This window comes from Delphinapterus leucas, chromosome 15 (assembly GCF_059928025.1).
Source record: "Delphinapterus leucas isolate spDelLeu-1000000601 "Yukka" chromosome 15, BTC_Dleu_Yukka2, whole genome shotgun sequence".
In the NCBI taxonomy this organism is placed as follows: domain Eukaryota; kingdom Metazoa; phylum Chordata; class Mammalia; order Artiodactyla; family Monodontidae; genus Delphinapterus; species Delphinapterus leucas.
The window spans coordinates 74,424,241-74,443,676 of NC_143143.1; the positions used below are offsets into that span (position 1 = coordinate 74,424,241).

The 19,436-nt window shown below is 45.2% G+C and overlaps 1 protein-coding gene across 3 annotated transcripts in view; it reads right to left on the reverse strand.

Moving 5' to 3' along the window:
• The window catches only part of SLC13A3 (solute carrier family 13 member 3), an 86,485-nt gene that overhangs the window by 19,805 nt on the left and 47,244 nt on the right, over window positions 1–19,436 (reverse strand). For 2 of the 3 annotated variants that reach the window (XM_089896998.1, XM_022565056.3), the window contains 6 exons: window positions 16,099–16,165; window positions 13,208–13,393; window positions 10,869–10,994; window positions 6,258–6,353; window positions 5,178–5,282; window positions 725–822 (listed from right to left, as the gene is read on the reverse strand). In XM_089896998.1, coding sequence (XP_089753124.1) covers window positions 725–822; window positions 5,178–5,282; window positions 6,258–6,353; window positions 10,869–10,994; window positions 13,208–13,393; window positions 16,099–16,165 — 678 coding nt within the window. The remainder of the gene's footprint in view (window positions 1–724; window positions 823–5,177; window positions 5,283–6,257; window positions 6,354–10,868; window positions 10,995–13,207; window positions 13,394–16,098; window positions 16,166–19,436) is intronic. The other variant, XM_089896999.1, reaches the window with a different exon arrangement.

Sequence of the window (19,436 nt, forward strand, 5' to 3'; positions counted from 1 at the left end):
TGGGCCAGTCACAGCCTCTGTCACAGGTGGCAGGCGTTGGCACCTTCTTCTGCAGACACCGGCTGGAATTCCGGTGGGGTCACAGATTGGTGATCTGAAGGCCAGCCTACAGGCAGGTTGGTGTGGAGGGCTCAGTGATTCCCTGAGGCTGAATTTGAATGTCTATAGCCAGTTTTGCCTCAGTTCCCCCACCACTTGCTATCCATTTAAACCCAGCTTGAGGTTTTCATCTCCCGGGCCCTTAGGCAACTGACTTGCAACTCCTGCTTTGGGCCCAGAGTTTTTCTGGGCAAAGTCGAGGCTACTGTATAGGTACTTATATGACTAAAGAAAATATTAATAGATGTCCGCAAACCTCTTATTGAAGAAATGAAAAACATTTTATCTGTGGACACAAATTTGAATTTCATGCCACGTTCACGAGTCATGAAATATTTTTCTTTTGATTCTTTTCAACCATTTTAAGAATGTGAAAGCCATTATTCTTAGCTCACAGGCTGTATAAGCACAGCCAGCCAGCTGGATCTGGCCCATGGACTATAATTGCTAATCCCTGCCCTGGACTGTCACCTCTGGCAGACATGGTAAATGCTCAGACGGGGAAAGGGAAGAAGCAGCACCACGTGATTAGTACAATAGGGCTGTCAGTCCCAGGAGGGCCCCACCTTCAGGCCACTGATGACCACGCTCCAGGCCACCGACACCCCAGCCTTGCCCACCTTACCTTTAAAGTCAAACCACCACTTGAGAGATGGCTTTTGGGACGGGAAGAAGAACAAGACGGTGACAATGGACACGCCAGTGACAGCATCAGAAATAAACCTACAATGACAAGGCCCCAAAGCATGTGACCCTGGGCATCTCAGCAGGCCAAGGTTTGGCAGATTTGCAAATGAGGATCTGTCGAAGGGAATTAGGCCCACCGTGAAGGGAACATTGTTGGAGGCCACCGGATTCTGTTCTGCACTGCAGTCAGCAGGGATGCAACCACCCATGGATGCAGAAGCTCTTTATCCACTGCTCCCTGGGGCATTTAGACTCTGCTTGAGCCAAACAAATGTTTATCCTCCCATTTCAAGGACCCTAGGAAGAGGGACTTGATCAAAGAGGGGAGAATCTGAGAGCCACAGAAGGTTGGGGTCTATGGTACCCCCATGCATCACCATAACCGGGGCTCCTGTAACAGTCCTGTATGTATTTGTTCAGCTCCTGCTTGCATTCCTCCTGGGATGGGCAGCTTAGTACATGGAGATGCAGCCCATTCACACCAGCAGAGCTCAGATGGAGCCCACCTCATAGCCCCTCAAAACCTCACTACCACCTTCCAAGGATCCACAACATGTCCTATGGAGACATTAAGCCCACAGAAGTCTTAGAAACAGCCCTTGAGGGCAGGCATCTTCCATTTCAGATGAGGAATCTGAGGCTCAAAGAGCAATAGCAACTTGCTCAGGGCCAGACCATAGTCTGTAGAGGAGATGGCCTTGAACTCAGATATATCTGGCTCCAAGTTCAATGAGGCACAGAGCCAAGTGCCAACAAAAGGGCTTTCAGCCCACATATTTGGGAATAAGAGTATTCAAAGAGCCAAGAAACTGGAAAAGATGGCCAATATCACTGTAATAGAGAAATACAGATCAAAACACACGCTAACAGACAGGCAAAACGTGAAGAGGGTGATAATATCTAATGAGGATGTTGAGAAACACATGCTGGCAATACATTTCAAAACTTTACATATGAATACCCCTTAATCCAGTTGTTGTACCTCTAGGAATTTATCCACAGGAAATAATTGGGCTCTTGTACACAGATTATGTACCGGGACGTTCATTATTGATAAGATTAGAAAAAAATGGAGGATTTTTAGTAGGGACATGTTTAAATACATTGTGTATTATAATATATATAATGAAATACCCCTCAGCTGTTCAAAAAAAGGATAAAAGATATTATCAATTGTTACATTTGACATGGAAATACAACCAAGTTACCTTGTAAATTAAAAAAAAAAAGCAAGTTTTTATCTGCAGTATTGGACACGATCCAAAAAGGATTTAATTGGTTAAATAAATTAAGATGGGCCCATTCTATAGACTACAATGCACTGTTTAAAAAGAATGAAGTGGGTCAGAAATAGCAGGTTGTCTATGATCTCATTATTGTATTTTCCAATTTTTTGTTATATGTAAACATATATGTATGTGTGTATATATTAATATAGGTTGTGTGTGTGTATCTGAAATGTTATACACCAAACTGTTAATTGTGATAATCTCTGGGGAATGAAGGAAAACTAACTTTTACTTTTTCAATTTAGCATTGTTTGAGTTTTTTATAATGAGCATAATTTTGTAACTAAACAACAAAGAAAAAAGCAGATCACAAATACTATGTTTCATGTATATGTATAACTAAATCACTTTGCTGTACACCTGATACTATCACAACATCGTTAATCAACTCTACTCTAATATACAATAAAAAGTTAAAAAAAACAACAAATACTATGTTTACTGTAATCACATTTCTGTTGAAAAAATTCTTGTGTTTGCTAGGCTTCTTTTTAGTGAGTTTGCATGTGTTTTAAAATTAGTTGTATTGAGGTATAATTAACATGCCATAAAATGCACCCATTTTAAGGATACAGTTCAATGAGTTCTGACTAATGTATACGGTCCTGTAACCACCAATGCGATCAAGATGTAGAACAGTTCCCAGACAGGCATTTTTTAAGTCAGAAAAAAGACATACATCAGAACTGCAAATTGAGGTTCTAAGTGATTTTCACTATTGTTGGAATGGTTTATAACACCAGATTTCATTTGAAAAAAAACCCAAAGTACCTACATTTTGGAAAAATAAAAGAATGGTAATAAGAGCCACTTCTTTTGGCTCCATGATATTATATTGTTTCTTCCTCATAAGAACCCTCATGAAATTGGAACGTGTATCCCCCACTTTACCAGGGGTGGGGGGAGTCTGAGGCTCAGAGGGTGAAGTGTGTAGGGCTGCTCTATCCAGTATGGTCACCATGAGCCACATGTGTCTAGTGGACACTTGAAATGTGACAAGACTAAATGTGGCAAGTGTAAAACACACATCAGATTTTGAAGATTTAGTGTAGAAAAAAGAATGTAAAATAGCTCAACAATAATTTATTGTATGGATTACATATTGAAATGATATAGCGTTAAATAAAATCCATTATTCAAATTAATTTCATCTGTTTGGTTTTTTTTTTACTTTTTTATGTGACTACTAAAAAATTTAAAATCACATTTGTGGTTCACATAACATCTCTATTGGATGGTGCCGATCAAAATCATCAGAGCTCGCCAAATCCAGAGGACGTATCTTCCATCTAATCGTGTTCTAACTAGATCACACCAGAATTTGACATATTTCCCACTCACTCCTTCCTTAAACACTCCTCTCTCTTGGCCTGTGCTAGTCCGTTGCTCCAGTGTTTCCCCCTGCCTCGCTGACTGCTTCTTCTCCATTTTCTCTAATGGGATCATTCTCTACCCAGCTCCTAAACGTTGGGGATCCTCAGTCTTCTCTACGCTCCTATATGCTTTCCCTGGCTGAGCCCATCAATTCCTAGGGATTTAAATTGGAAATTTATATGGTGACCCCCAGATTTATATCTGCAACCTGACTCCTCTGAGCTTCAGGCTTGCGCATCCAACTACCCTTTGCAGTATTTGAAAAGCATTTTAGACTTGACACGTCTAAAACAACTCCAAAATGGAATTGTTGATAAGCCACCCCCAACCCCCTAAAGAAATGTTATTCTCCAACTACCCACCTATGCAGGTAACTCCTTTCCCTCATGCCCCCAAATCCCACCCAGTAGCAAGTCCTATCATTTCCAACTTTGAAATATATCTCGTCTGCTCCATCTCCATTGCCCCCACTCTCATTCAAGCCATCGAAGCTTTCGTCCCCAACCAGGGTTCAGTAAACATCTCCTATAAAGGGCACACAATACGAAAACAGCCACAGACAATAGGTAAATGAATAGGTGTGGCTGTGTTCCAATAAAACTTTATTTGTAGATACTGAAATTTGAATTTCATATAATATTCATGTGCCACAAAATGTTTCCCCTAGCCACTTAAAAACATTAAAAAAAATTCAAAAACAAGCGGCGGACCAGATTTGGTCCATGAGCCTTGGTTTGACAACCGCTGGGGTCATCTAGGTGGTGCTATAGCTCCTAACTGTTCTCCCCACCTATATTTTGCCCCCACTATCCATTCCCTAATAAATACAGCTAATATGTGATTGAGCTCTTTCTAGGCGCCTGTCTAATCACTTGACATGTATTAACTCCCTGCTCCTTAGAACAATTCAGTGAGAATTGGACTATTTACAACACCATTTTACAGATGAGAACGCTGAGGCACAGAGAGATTAAGTACCTTAAAACCCTCCAATAGCTTGCTACTGATCTCCCATTAAAAAAAAACAACAAAACAAGACCAAAACTCTTAGCATGTCCAACAAGACCCTTCATGGTCTGGTCCTCACCTGCCCTTCCAGTCACATGTCTGCCAATTTTCCTCCCTCCCACCAGGCCCTGGTTACAATGGGCTTCTTTCAGTTCTTCAAATGTTGATTTCCACCTCAGGCTTTTAGTAGATATTCCCAGTGTGTCTCTAATTTTTACTCTTCCTAAACTTTGGTTCTTTCCAGAGCTAACCAAAGTCAATGCCCCCTACTCCATTCTTTGAGAGTATAACCCTCTCACTCCTTCTTTCATAGCACTCATTACAATTTGCAGTTATTTTGTTGTCTATTTGTTTTTATCTCTGTCCCCAGCTGCTGGCATAATGTTTAACAAAAAATAGGTGCTCAATAAAAGTTGTTTGAGTGAATGAATGAATGAATGACGTGCTCAGGGTTGCACAGTTTGTAAGTGGCGGAGCTGGCATTCGAACCCAGTTCTGTCTGATTCCAAAGGCAAAGCTCTTAACACAGGAGACGCTAAATGTTTTATCATCCAAACCTAAACTCTTTTGAGGGCAAAAGAAGGAACTGTTAATAATTACATGGGATGAGAGGTGGAAACATAGCCCAGTTCTCCCCAGCTACACTGCCTCCTCAGCCCCAGCGGCCCAGCCCCGAGTCTTCCCTGTTGGACTCCATCCCATGTGTCCCCAGAGTCTCACCCAGGGGTGAAGAGGCTGGCCCAGCCAGGGATGAACTTCGGGTCCCGGGAGAAGAGGAGGATGGCGAATATGCAGAAAAGGATGAACACGGCCTGTTCGGCAAACCTGTGGCACAGAGATGCAGACAGCATTGTGACCGTGGGCTGTGGCTGGACCACAGCACAGGAAGCCCTCAGGCAGGGGCCCACTGGGTGTGACTGGGCCAGGCCCTACCTCTGAAAGCTGGAAGTAGTGCACTCCCCAGGTGGTCCCGAGAGTAAGGGGAGTGGTGTCCCAGGTGTAAGTGATTCCTTTCCTGGGGCTCCCATGCTGCCCTAGGATCCTTCCTGAGCATAAGGCACCCTTCCCCACAAACCATTCATATCACTCGCGCTGGGAATTTCCCATAGTCCTAGGGACAATCCAGAGAGAGAAAGAAGTGAAACAGAGACAGAGTCAGAAAAGCAGAGAGAAAGGAAACTGACAGAAACAGAGAGGTAGGCAAAGAGAGAGGAACAGTCATACATACAGAGGGGGACAGACACAGAGAGGGACAGACATGGAGAGAGCGGTAGACAGAGGCAGAAAGAGAGAATCCCTAAATGTTGCAGCGAATATCTACCCAATGTGCCCATTTCACAGATCAGGGAGCAGGGCCCAGAGAGGGTTAGTGCCTTGCCCAAGGCTACACAAAAAATTAGTGGCAGAGTCAGACCTTGTGTGAAGGCCTGCTAACTCTTAGTTATTTTCACTATGTGAGAAATATGTGCGAAACAAGCTTCTGGAAGCCACCCAAGGCAGCATCCCATATTCCATGAACCAGGAAGGAAAGTGCGCATTAGGCGGGAAGGTGACAGGTTCCCCCTCCAAGTTCAACCTGAGAGGCTTACTGGTCCTCAGGGTATCTACCCCAGCGACAGGGCAAGAGCTGACTGTGTAAGTCATCTCCCTACTCTCCATCTCTAGGCTCCCAGGCCGTTGGTCCTGAAATCCCCTTGGGACTCAGTCTCCAAGGGGGTCAGGGATTAAGTCAAGAGGTAGCTGTCTTGAAAGTCTAGTACCTGGCTCTCTCCCCACCCTGAAAACCCCTGTGCCACGTACTTGATGGGCCCCAGGTTCTGGAATTCCTCCTGAATCATGGCTCGAGCCCTATTTTCTGCGTCACTTCTGATGTCAGATTTCTTCTTCCTCCAGCCCCTGAAACAGAAAGTGGGGAGGTTAGGAGTGGCCACTGCAGTCTAACTAGCGTCTCATCTACCCCACCACCATCTGGCCAGGTCTCACTATCTCTGTTTTGGAGACTCTGCAACAGCCTGCTGAGTGGTCGGCCTGCCTCTATGTTCCCTTTCTAAAATCTGTTCTGCCCACCTATAGCCTGGATAGTCTTCTAAAAATGTGAATCTGATCATATGGCTCCCAGGCTTAAAATCCTTTAGGGGGTCAAACAGACTCATGAATAAACAGATAAACCAAGGAAATAAAATAGAAAGTCCAGAAACAGACAAAACTATAAATGGGGATTCAATCTATGATAAAGTTGGTATCCCAGCTTGGTGTAGAAAAGATGACCTATTCAGTCATTGATGTTAGACATATAGATCAATGGAATCGAATTGAGAGTCCAGAAATAAACCCACATTTCTATGGTCAATTGATTTTTGATAAGGGTACCAACACCATTCGATGGGGAAAGAATAGTCTTTCATCAAATGGTGTTAAGACAACTGGATAGCCACATGCAAAAAGATGAGCGTGGACCCCTACCTCATACCACATACAAAATTTAACTCAAAATGGATCAAAGACCTAAATAGAAGAAGAGCTAGACCTGTAACATTTTTTCGAAGAAAACATAAGGGTAAATTTTCATGGCTTCAGATTAGGCAAATACCTCTTAGACATGATACGAAAAGCACAAGCAACCAAAAATAGATAAATTGACTTCATTAAAATTAAAAACGTTTGTGTGTCAGTAAATGGTATCAGGACAACTGGATGGCCATCTGGAACAAAAAAAAAAGTTGGATCCAAACCTGTACCCCAAGGTTGGATCCTTACACTGCACCCTAAGGATAAGCTCCAAATAGATAAAAAATTTAAACATAAAAAATATTAAAATACTAGAAGAAAACATGGGATTATTCTTTTATAACTCCTATAATGGAAAGACCTTTCTAACTGTAATTGAAAATTCAGAAGACACATAAGAAAAGATTGATAAGTTCATCTACATAAAATGTTTCTAAACAATTCTGCATGGAAGAAAGCACTATAAGCAAAGTAAAAAATCAGGAAAAAATATTTGCAACTCATACTCAAAATAAGCACTAATCTTTCAATATAGAAAGAGTACTTGAAATCAATAAAACCAAGACCAACAATCAATTTTTTAAATGTACAAAAGATATAAACACACAGTTTAACAATTCACAGGAAAGGAAATACCAGGGTCTCCCATGAATATATGAAAAGTTTTCATATTGCTCCTCAATATGAAAAGTTTCTCAAAATTACTTCTAAAATAAACGCAAATTATTTTTCTCTTATCAGATTGGCAAAAATCCACTTTGCTGCATGGAAACAGACACTCTCATACATTGTAAATGGGGGAACAAATTAGTGCAATTCCTACGGAGAACGACTGGACAATATCTATTAAAATAAAGTGTTTATTCTCTGACCCAGAAATCCCTCCTGTGGGGCTTCCCTGGTGGCACAGTGGTTGAGAATCCGCCTGCCAATGCAGGGGACACGGGTTTGAGCCCTGGTCCGGGAAGATCCCACAAGCCGCAGAGCAGCTAAGCCTGTGCGCCACAACTACTGAGCCTGCGCTCTAGAGCCCGTGAGCCACAACTACTGAACCCGCGTGCCACAACTACTGAAGCTCACACACCTAGAGCCCGTGCTCCGCAACAAGAGAAGCCACCCCAATGAGAAGCCCGCGCACCGCAATGAAGAGTAACTCCTGGTCGGCGCAACTAGAGGAAAGCCCGCGCTCAGCAACAAAGACCCAATGCAGCCAAAAATAAATAAATAAATTCATTAAAAAAAAAAAAGAAATCCCTCCTATGGAAATCTACCTTACAAAAATACCTGTTACTATACAAAATGGTATCTGTCAGGGAGACCAGTCACCAGAAAATATATAGTATCTGCTTGTATTTGCTTATGGAAACTCTGGAAGATTACCCGAGAAACCAATAAAAGTGGATACCTGTTTGGGAGGGATGTATTGGGTGACTGGGTAATCGAAGGCATGGTTGGGAAGAATTCTCACTGCATACCTCTTTGTATTGTTTTTGATTTTTGAACCGTGTGTATGTGTTGCTTATCCAAATTAAAAAAAATAAATGCTTTTTAAAAAACTCACAACGGTTCTTTTTTGTGAAGATCCATGTCCCACAAGGCCCTCAGTGATCTAACCCAGGGTTTCTCAGTCTCGGAGCTCTTGACAATATTGGGGCAGGATCATTCTTTGTTGTGAGGTGGGATAATTCTTTGGTGTAGGGGGTTGACTTGTATGTTGTAGAATGTTTCGCAGCACCTCTGGCCTCTACCCCATGGACCCCAGGAGTACTTCCTTGGCTGTGACAAGCAAAATGTCTCCAGACGTTGCCAAAAGTCCCTGGGTCGGGGTGAGGTGGGGGGAGGTAAAATCATGCCCAGTTGATCATTTTGTCTCATTGCCCACACATCTCCCTCACACCCTGAACTCAGTCCCTTTAACCTTTTTTCATTTGCAGAAGACCCCTTGCTACCTCTGGCCTGGGGGCCTTTGCACTCATTGCTCTATCTGCCCGGAATGCTCTTCATCACCCCTATCTCCTTCTCCCCTTTACTAAGTTAATCTATTCACTCTTCCTATTCCTGCTCCAAACGCACTTTCCCAAGGAAGCTCTCCTGCCCTCCCAGTAAGGTGAGAGCCCTCTAGCGTGCACCCTCAGATCTCACCATCCATTTCCCTCCCAGCACTAATCATGACTGGTATTTCTGCTTTGATTAGTTGTTCACTGTCTGTCTCCCCCGACCTAGACTGCAAGCTCCCCAAGGGCAGGAGTGCCTCAGCCTTGCCCAGGGGCTGCATCCTCAGCACCTGTGTGACAGCATCAGGCACGTAGCAGATGCTCGGTGGATGCCTGCTGAAGGAAGGTGGTGTCATGGGATTGGCCGGAACCTTTCCTGCTACCCACCCAGAAACACCTCTCTCACTGGGCTTCCCTCCACTTGCATTTCCTTCATCACAGCCTCCTCCGAGACCAAGTATTGCAGATGTCCAAGGAACAGGCAGACAGGAGAAAGGGGCTCTGTTTCAGGCTCAGCACTGGGGAGTTTTCGCACTCTCCCTCATTTAGACTTTATTTTAGCTTTAGCTCATTATTATCCCCCAACTAAAAGTGAAGAAATTAAAGAAGTAAAGGCTCAGGGAGGTGACAGAGTTGCTCAAGGTCATGCAGAACCATGATGTGAACTCTGGTTTATCTGAGTCCAATGTCTGGGCTTGCTTCTCTCGGCTAAGCTGGGCTTTGAACCCTGAGTTTCTGCTCTGAGGGATCAAGGAACACCACGATCAGAGCCTTTCTATTCTCAAGGTGTTTTCACATCTCTTTGATCCAGAGTAGCTGTTACTGGTCCCATTTTACAGATGAGAAAAATTAAGGCCCAGAGAGGTGAGGGGACTGAGTCAGAGAATGACTTTATGACATGCTTGCTGCCCCAGCCCTGAGCTGCAGCTCCTATTTTAGTATTCCCCAAACTCCAGGCATTCATAACCTACTTTCACAAACGTTCGTATAGCCACATACCACGGGGCTCGTGTTTCCTTAACATTTTCCTCCAACTAGGCTCAGCATTTTTATTAAAGAAATGTATTTAAATGGAAAACTTTCTATCGCTCCCATACGTAGAAAACAAGAATCACTTGTCATACATAGAAAGCACCCACAGGGCTTCCCTGGTGGCGCAGTGGTTGAGAGTCCGCCTGCCGATGCAGGGGACACGGGTTCGTGCCCCGGTCCGGGAAGATCCCTCATGCCGCGGAGCGGCTGGGCCCGTGAGCCATGGCCGCTGAGCCTGCGCGTCCGGAGCCTGTGCTCCGCAGCAGGAGAGGCCACAACAGTGAGAGGCCTGTGTACCGCAAAAAAAAAAAAAAAAAAAAGAGTACCCACAGAAATAAAGACATGAAAGCAAAGCAAAATGGCTAGATACCACTGCTGGCTGTAGTCTCTGGGCCTGAGGCTTGCTCTTTCTTTTTTAAAAGGCTAATTTGGAAAGGTTAGAGAGTTAAAGTTTTTCCTCACCCTACTGAAACTTTCTCCCCAGCATAAGCAGATCGATTCTACATGAGTCGATAAAGGAATATTTTTCTCACTGTCTGAGTCAATGTTATTTGATACCTTGTCCTCATGACCCCCCAGACCCTCTCCTGTACTGAGGCCCTGTGAAATGGGAAACGCTGCACATCTGCTCCTCTGATATGAGTGTGTACCTTACTTAAGTAACAACACTGTTAGTAATTATTGATGGTGAGCGACATTCACTGAGGGCTTGGGCTTAGCAGGCGAGTTCCCACAGCACCTGTAATCCCCACATCCCTGGGAGGCGAGGAGGACTACAGGCGCCACATCTGACATGAAACTGTAACGACTTAGGGCGGCCACTCGCTACTGAGCACGGTTCATCCCGCCGCAAAGCTCAGGTGAAACACCAGGGTACCTCAGGGTTATCCCTCCATACAGGAAGGAGATCCAGAGCCAGCCCACCAACAGGAACATCAGCATAAGAGGGAAGGCGAAGACGAACCAGGAGCCGAAATTCACCACGTCGCACTGTGGGAAGAAACTGGAGAAAAGAGGGAGGTGAGAGCCCGCCGAGGTCAGCCACGCCGATGGATGCACATATACTTACAGACGAAAACTAAAGGAAGTATGCTAAATATTAATAGTGGGATTGAACGTCGTTCAAATGTTTTTTTCTGTATTTTCTGAGTGTTCTATAATGTGTCTATATCGTGCATGATCAGAATAAACTCATAAAATGTATTTGCGGAGCAAAGGCCAAGGAGAACATTCAGGGCAGCCATTTCCCTGTCTCCCCAGGTTCCCCGATGGGGATTCAGAACCCCATATTAACCCCATATTCCTTTCAAATACCCTCCTTCCTGACCAGAAGGTCCTAGCTTGTGCAATTAAATGTTGTATATGATTTGCACGTAGTTTGCGTGCACTTTACTCAAAAGCCTTCATGTTTGATACTTTTACTTACAGCTCCAGCATTTCCCCCCTAATTTCTTTTCAAGTCGGAACAAAGGCTTGCTCACATCAGAGCAGACAGGCAGCCTAAAAACCCTCTGATAGCAAATGCCCTCCCATTCTCCCCAACCCCCAACTCAGGACCAGCCCCTGAGGCCCCCAGAGTCCACGTCTTTCCCGTCCAGCCCTGGGGATGTGCTCCAGCAAGAACTAATACCCAATACTCTGCTTTGTCCTCCCAGTCAACTGCCCCTTTGCTGGCACTTCCTGCTAAGGGAGGAGACTAAAGGGTCAGCCCAGATCGTCCCTACATCTGAAGCAGGGCCATCTCGGCTTCTGGTTTTCCAGTCTCACAGCCAAGTCTTGCTCAAAGAATGGAGACAAAAAGACACCGAAGGTTTGCAGTGGGCTGAAATCAATGGGGGAAATACTGCTACCTCCTGAATCAGAATCTCTGCAACCGAGATCCAAGCATATTTTTTTCACCTTCCCTGGAGACTCTAAAATGCACCCATGGCTGAGAATCACTGTTTTTCATCGTACTCTTAAAATCAAAGGATTTGCGAACCTGAGAATATGGTGCAGGGTTAAGGTTTTAAAATTGGTTCATGAGGTAAGACATAGGTGTACTTAAGTTTTCTCATGAAAATAACTTTGACTACCCGCAAGTATAGTACTGATTTATGTATACCAAGCCCACTCTCAGGAAGACCAACCGAACCAGCTTTCCCTCCATCATCCCAGTAAGTCCTTGATTCTTTGGTTGAATACCAGATAAAGAAGCTGGCCAGCACATGTGGCCATATTGGATATCAAATAGTTTTGTTGCTGTTTGTTTGTCAAATACTTACAATCATAGATTAAATGCATCTCCACTGCAATGAAATCTTAGAAACCCCACCTCTCAGAATCCTGGAATCTGAAAATACTTAGAATCTTGAAGGATTCTAAGGATTTTTTAAATCTTCAGACTAAGAGGTTTGGAATAATGGAATCAACGACAAGCCACCTTGTCGAATCCTTCTCTGATTCTCATGCCCTGACAGATGGCCACCCAGCCTCTGCTTGAACAGTTTCAGCGATGGGGAGATTTCACTTCTTGGCAGAATCCACTCCACTGCTGGCCCGTGTGGCTGGTTGCAAAGCTTCTCACAGCACATCACAGCCACACACCAACACCCCCCACCGGGGTTGGTTTTAGAAGCAGATGTCATATCGTGTCACCCCTCGGCTCTCAGCTCTCCTCTGACTCCCCATCTCACTTTTAGGAAGAGCCGCGTCCTTACAATTGTTGCCTTAGTCTGGCCTCTTCTTACCTTATCCCCTTCTGAACCCCAGCCTGGCTGGGCTTTGTGCTGTTCCCCAGGACAGTCCCACCTTTGTACAAGCTATTCCCTCTGTCTGGGTTGCTCTTCCCTCCTGTGTCCACAGAGTTCACCCCCTCACTTCCAGGTCTCTGCTCAAATGTCACCATTATCAGAGAGATCACACATCCATGACCAACCTACATAAAACAGCATCACTCCTGTCACCTCTACTCCACTATCCTGCTTTATTTCATAACTCGTCACACTAACATATTATATATTCTTTTGCTTTTTCCTGTATTGCTTGTCTCTCCCACCAGAATGGAAGTGCCCCAGAGTAAGGACTTTGCTGGGGTTTGTGCATCGCTGGGTCCCCGGAGCCTGGCCAATAGAAGACATTCAACAGACACCCCTGAATGTTGGATGAAGGAGGAGGAGAAGAATAGAAGGAACAGAAACCCCAGTGCTGGGGAGTGGGTGGGGCACTGGCTTTTACCTCTTGAGCTGGCCAAGCAGGATGAGGTTGGGGGCCGTGCCCGTGAGGGTGGCGGTGCCCCCGATGCTGGCCGAGTAGGGGATGGAGATGAGGAAGCCCTTCCAGATGTTCCTGCGATATTCCTCCTCCTTCTTAGAGTTAGCCTGGAGATCCATTGGAGCCTCTGCCTCCTCAGGACAGTCTTTGCTTTAAACAAATCCAAAGAGAAGCCATTCAGAAGACACTCAGAATTCCTGGCCTTATGGGGAAACACACTGCCCAGGACGGGAGAGCTAAGTGAACTTTCCAGAAGGCAACTGGCACAGGCTCCAAAAACCTCTAAAAATGTGCAACCCTTCAGCTTAAGTGTTCTACTCTAAGAAGTTGTCTTAAAGTAATAATTGGAATTAAATATAATTTAAATGGAAAACAAACTAAATATCCATCAAAAAGGGATTTGGCTAAAAAAGATGATCCTCTTTCTGGATGGAATACCAACGCAGCTATTAAAAATGGTGATGTAGATGGGTGTTTATTAAAATGGAAGATGTCCATTATATAAAGTGAAAAGGTAGGAAACAGCACTACTTAGTTTTTTATTTTAAAAATATGCACATATTTCATGAATATATGAATATTAATAAAAGTCTAGAATGGTATACACAAAGTTGTTTTGGTGCCTTTCTTGGGGACGGAATTATGGATTTTTTTCCCCTCTTTTAGTTTTTATTTGTACTATCTGGGTTATTTTCCTGGTATAGTTGAGGAGTTTGGGGAAAAAATAAAATTAAGAATTGTTAATTATATGGTTAAAAGATAATGATGTTGACACAAATTTATTGAGGTGAAAAGATGTCCACTACGCTCCATTAAGTGAGATGATGCATTATAAAGGGGCATATGTAGCATGATCAATTTTTTTAAATAAAGAAATGCACTTATGTATATAGAGAGATATCAAGAAACAGTCTAGAATCGTATTTACTTAACTGTTCTAATCTATCTTTGGGAGTGAGATACTGAGAACATTTTTCTTTTTGTTTAAGAGGCTTTTTTCTTTTTACTTGTGCAATTATAAAATGTTTATAAGCGAATAAAACTAAGAATTGTCCCTGCGTAACAAATCAATTTCTTTTAAAGAATGAAAGTTCAAATATCTTCAGGCCTTAATTACTAACATGAGGGGCCCCTTCTCCAGAGGGCAGTGGGGATGTGATCTGGGTCTGAAAGGAAGACAACGGCTGGAAGCAGCTGGAGACAGATGCCTTGGCCTGACTTTTCAGGGTGAGAGGCCTGGTCAGGAATCTGTGGCCTCCCTCAGACCTGGGGCCCCAACCAGACTGAGCCTCACAGGAGAATGAGAGAGGGGAAGGGCCCTCACGCTCATCTTGTTCACTCCCTCCCTCGTTTGGATGGGAAACGGAGGCCCGGAGTGGGGCTGGGGACTGCATCCAGTGGACATGGAGTTCCAGAGAGTGGGGATCAGCTCTTTTCCAAAAGACTCAGCACAAGCTCTGCATGGGCAGGTGGTTCCCAGGTTGCATGGTAGTGAGTAGCTGGGCCAACTATAGAACCCATATCTCAAAGCTGGACTCAAAGCCCCCAAACAAGGTGCCAGGAAGGAGCGCAGGCCATGGGATAAGATAAACTCAGGTAAAATCAGGTCCCTCCTCTGCTAGAACCCTCCACCAGCTCCCATCTCATTCAAACTCAAAGCTACCTCAATGGCCGATGAGGTCCCACATGCTCTGTCCCTCTACCATTATCTTCCTGCCACACAAGCAATCTCTCTGACCCCCAGGTCCAGCCACACTGGCTTCCTGGCTGCTTTGAACTCTCAGGACTTTTGCACCTGCTGGTCCTTCTGCTGAGAACCCTGTTCCCACAGATCCTTCACCTCCCACAGCCGTTTGCTCAAGAATGACTTCCTTAGTGAGGCCTTCCCTGACCACACATTTAAAAACTGCCCTTTACCCCAACCCCATCCCTAGCCTGCTTTCCTGCTTTGTTCTCCTGCATAGCACTCGCCAACCTTCTGACACACTATGGATTTTACTGTGTATTTGTTTCTCCGCAAGGGCAGGGTTCTTTTCTGTTTGTTGCTGTATCCCTGACAGTACCTGGCTCATCGTAAGCTCTCTATAAATACTTGTTGAATGAACGAAACAGACCTGACCGATGCCCAGCAATGCCTTGAGCAAGTCACTTTACTTCCTGCTGTTTGTTTCATCACCATTAAATCGAGATAACAATGCCATTAATAACAAGCATTACCATCCGTGCATGGAAGGCCCAGAAACCTGCTTTAGCTACATGTTCTCATTTAATATCAAAACAGCCCTATAAGGTGGGTTCTGATATCATGTCCAGTTGGTAAGTGAAACTAACTGAGGTTCAGAGAGGTTAAGTGACTTGTCCAAATCACAGAGCCGGTAAGCAGCAAAGCCAGGCTTCAAAGCCAGGTCTGCATGGTTCTAAGCACCCAGATCTTCTCCACACTGCCATATACAAAAGACACCAAAGACTAAATGTGCTGTCAGTGTCAAGATACTTCTCAAGTCACACAAGTGCGAAGGGTGTCTCAGGATATTTTTGTCTTTGGAGCCGCTTGGCCTGGTACACCCTCTCCTCCACGACTGTCGTGTGGCTTGTGCCTCCTGTTCTTCTGGTCCCTCCTTCTAGACCCTGCACCTCAGCAGACCTTTAGGGATTTAATGTGTTCCCCTGCCCTTCCTACACTTGCTTTTTTCAAGGAGCCTGGAGCCAAAGCTATAAATGGTGGAAACTTGGGCATTAGGTCATCTGGAGAAAAACTGGGGGGTAGGCGGAGGATTGCTTGGAGCATTGAATTCCTGTTCATCATCTCCTTGGATCAAGCACTGGCTCCTCTGTGAATTCCACCAGGGACTCACTCTTCTGTGCCGGCAATAAACTGCATCTCCGTGGGCACAGCATGCAGGCCGTTTTTCCGCACAGCAGCTAGGAGGAAAGAACACGACGTCTTTAGTGTGATGTAGTAAATGGGACAGGAGTGTCCCATTCTTGTGCAGTCAATCAGAGTGCTTCCTCAGGTCCTGACCTATGCTAGTCATTGGATCCCCAAAAAAAAGATACTCAAAATTCCATCCATCCCTTTTTGGAGAGGGCTTCAGGCCCGTGGGCAGGGAGTTCACTGCAAGGCTGCTTGACAACCCATAACTCAAGCCTAGGCTAACCTGAGCTGTCATTGTCAAAGGGATGTTTGGGAAAGACTAGCTCTGAGTGGTAATGGGTCAGCAATGGGATGGGTGACCCCAGTCTGCCATACATTCAAAAAGCATTTATTGAGCACCTGCTGTGTACTATTGACTATGAGCTTGGGGAACACAGTGAATAATATAGGACAGTGTCCTTGCTCCCATGAAAGTTATATTCTAGAAAGGGAGACAGACAATAACCAAATAAAGAAAACTTCCAGTTGTGATGAAAGTGACAGAGGAAATGAAACTGGGCAACGTGATGGAAAGTGACTGCAGTGTGGGGAGGAGGAGCAGGGGGACTATTATGATCAGGTCAACAGAGCAGACATATGAGCTGATGGCACTTGAGCTGACACCTCAAGGATAAAAAGGAGCCAATCATCTGAAGACTTGTGGGAAGAGGGGTGGGGGCAACAGGAACAGCAAGTGCAAAGGCCCTGAAGTGAGAGTGTGTCTGGTGTGTTGGGAAGCAGGAAGGAGATCAGTGGGGCTGGAGGGGCATGAAGGAGGAGGAGAGGTGGGAGAAGTGGCAGGAGTGAGGCGGCAGGAAGTGGTGTGGATCACACAGAGGTCTTGGGGCTCACAGTAAGGACTTTAGCTTCTCCTCTGAGCCAGATGGGAGTGGAGCCAGGGGAGTGTTTGAGCAGAGGAGAGTCAGGACAGGATCTGACTTCATTTTTAAAGAAGCCCTTGCTTGATAGGCCAGTCTCCCCGCAGGAGCCTTGGAGTGTCGTGGAGACAACTGAAGGGATTAAAAGTTTCGGCAGCTGAAACCATCACCAAGAGCAAAAGAATCCATCCCAGGGCATTGGAAGTGTGACTGGTAGCTGAACACATGGGTTCAGGGTTCAAGTCCTAGCTCCATCACTTGCTTTGCGACCTTAGATCAGTGTGGTTCCCACCTGGGGTCGATTCTGCCTCCAGGGGATATTGGACAATGTCTGGAGACATTTCTGGTTGTTGCAACTGGGACGGGGGGAGTTGGGGTGCTACTGGTCAGAGGTCAGGGATGCTGCTAAACATCTTATAGGACGTAAGTCAGCCCCCACAAGAAAGAATTATCCTACCTAAAATGTCAAATAGTGCCAAAGTTAAGAAACTCTGGCTTAGATAAATCCCTTGATCTCCTTGAACATCTTTAATTCATAAAATGGAAGTAATAATTCCCCTAGGGTTATCAAGAGGATTAAAGAGTTGACTTATTTGCTATAGACAGAATGTTTTCATCACCCCCAAAATTCATATGTTGAAACCTAATCCCTAATGTGATGGTATTAACAGGTGGAGTTTTGGGGAGGTGATTAGGTCATAAGGGAGGAGCCCTCATGAATGGGATTAGTACCCTTATAAAAGAGACCCCACAGAGCTCCCTTGCCTTTTCCACCATGTGAGGACACAGTGAGAAGATGGCTGTCTACAAACCAGAAAAAGGCCCTCAACAGACACCGGATCTGCTGACGCCTTGATCTTGTACTTTGCAGCCTCCAAAACTGGGAGAAATAAATACCCAGTCTCTGGTATTTTTGTCATAGCAACCTGAACAACTAAAACGTCATTTAAAGCAGGGATTAGCAAACTTATTCTGTAAAAGGCCAGTAGTAAATATGAAAAGCCATATGATCTCTGTTGTAACCACTCAAATCTGCCATGATATCATGAAAGCAGCCGTAGACAATACAGAAATGACTAGTGTGACTAAACATTTATTTTTGGATACTGAAACTGAATTTCATATAATCTTCACATGTCACAAAATCTTCTTCTTCTTTTGATTTATCCAACCATTTAAAAACATAAAAACTATGCTTAGCTCGCAGGCTGCATGAAAAACAGGCAGCAGTCTAGATTTGGTGGGCCCAAGTTTGCCAGCCCCTGATTTTAAAAATTTAACAGGAATCTGAGCACTAGTGGGGATTTAGAAAATGTGGGTTACTACCAAGAAAGAATAAAAGAGTGGCCCCTGAAGTCTGGAACTGGTCTGACCCAGATACGACAGACACATCATTCTCTTGTTGGACCTAAACAATCTCACACATCACCGACTTCAGACAAAGTCACTCTGAGACTGATAAAATGAGCCAGAGCAAGGACACCTCATAATCTCGTTTAAGTGCAAAGCCACTTGCCACCCACAAAATATCAAGCTTCCACTTCTCTTGCTAAATAAGTGGTTACTTCTTGCCTAATCACAGAATCGTCCCCAGTCTCTGACAGCACCCAATCTAGAGCAAACCCTACTTTCTTAGCCCCCATCCCCACCCAAAATGACCCAGCCAAAGCCCAAATCCTATGAGAGGTGCTTTCTAGCACCCTCTGAGTTGACTGTAGTTGCCCGTGGTGTGTGTACTCCCTCACTGCAGCAACGATAACAAACTCAACCTGTTTAACTACAGATGTATTCCTGGGGGGCTTTGGCCACGTGGACTGGGTGGAAGGGTCTCAGTTCTTTCCCTGTCTCACCAGGGGGCTTGGGGAAGTCCCTTCCCTTCTCCACTCTGGGCTGTTCTTTTCCTGCTGGTACCACGAGGGAGCAGCATTCCATGGTGGCTGACTGGGTCATTTTTACTGTGCCTGAGGCTGGCCCTGCTGACCACCAGCAGTGGTCTGAAGGCTAAATTCACATCAGCTCACCCTGGGCCGTGGGGACAAGGGCTTCAGGGCTCCCGTGATGGGAACACACGTCCACATGCAACACACGGGGCCGGAGGCCGGGGCACTGAAGCAGGAAGTGAAGGGCTGTTAATAGGACACTGATGCTGGTGGGCAAAGTCACTCCCCAGGGGATGGCCAGACAGGAAGAACCCTGACCCAGTGACTCCCTACCCCCCACCCATCTCTAGCTCTCTCTGTACCCTTCTCACCCGGGTTGGGAATGGCTGTCACGCAGCATCAGATGTCTGCAGAGCTCACCAGCATCTCGGGTATAACAATAGGCCACCTTCCTCAGCCCTGGATGAACATTAGAATTTGCTGAGAATGCCCAGGTCCCACCCTGGAGGTTCTGGTTTAGA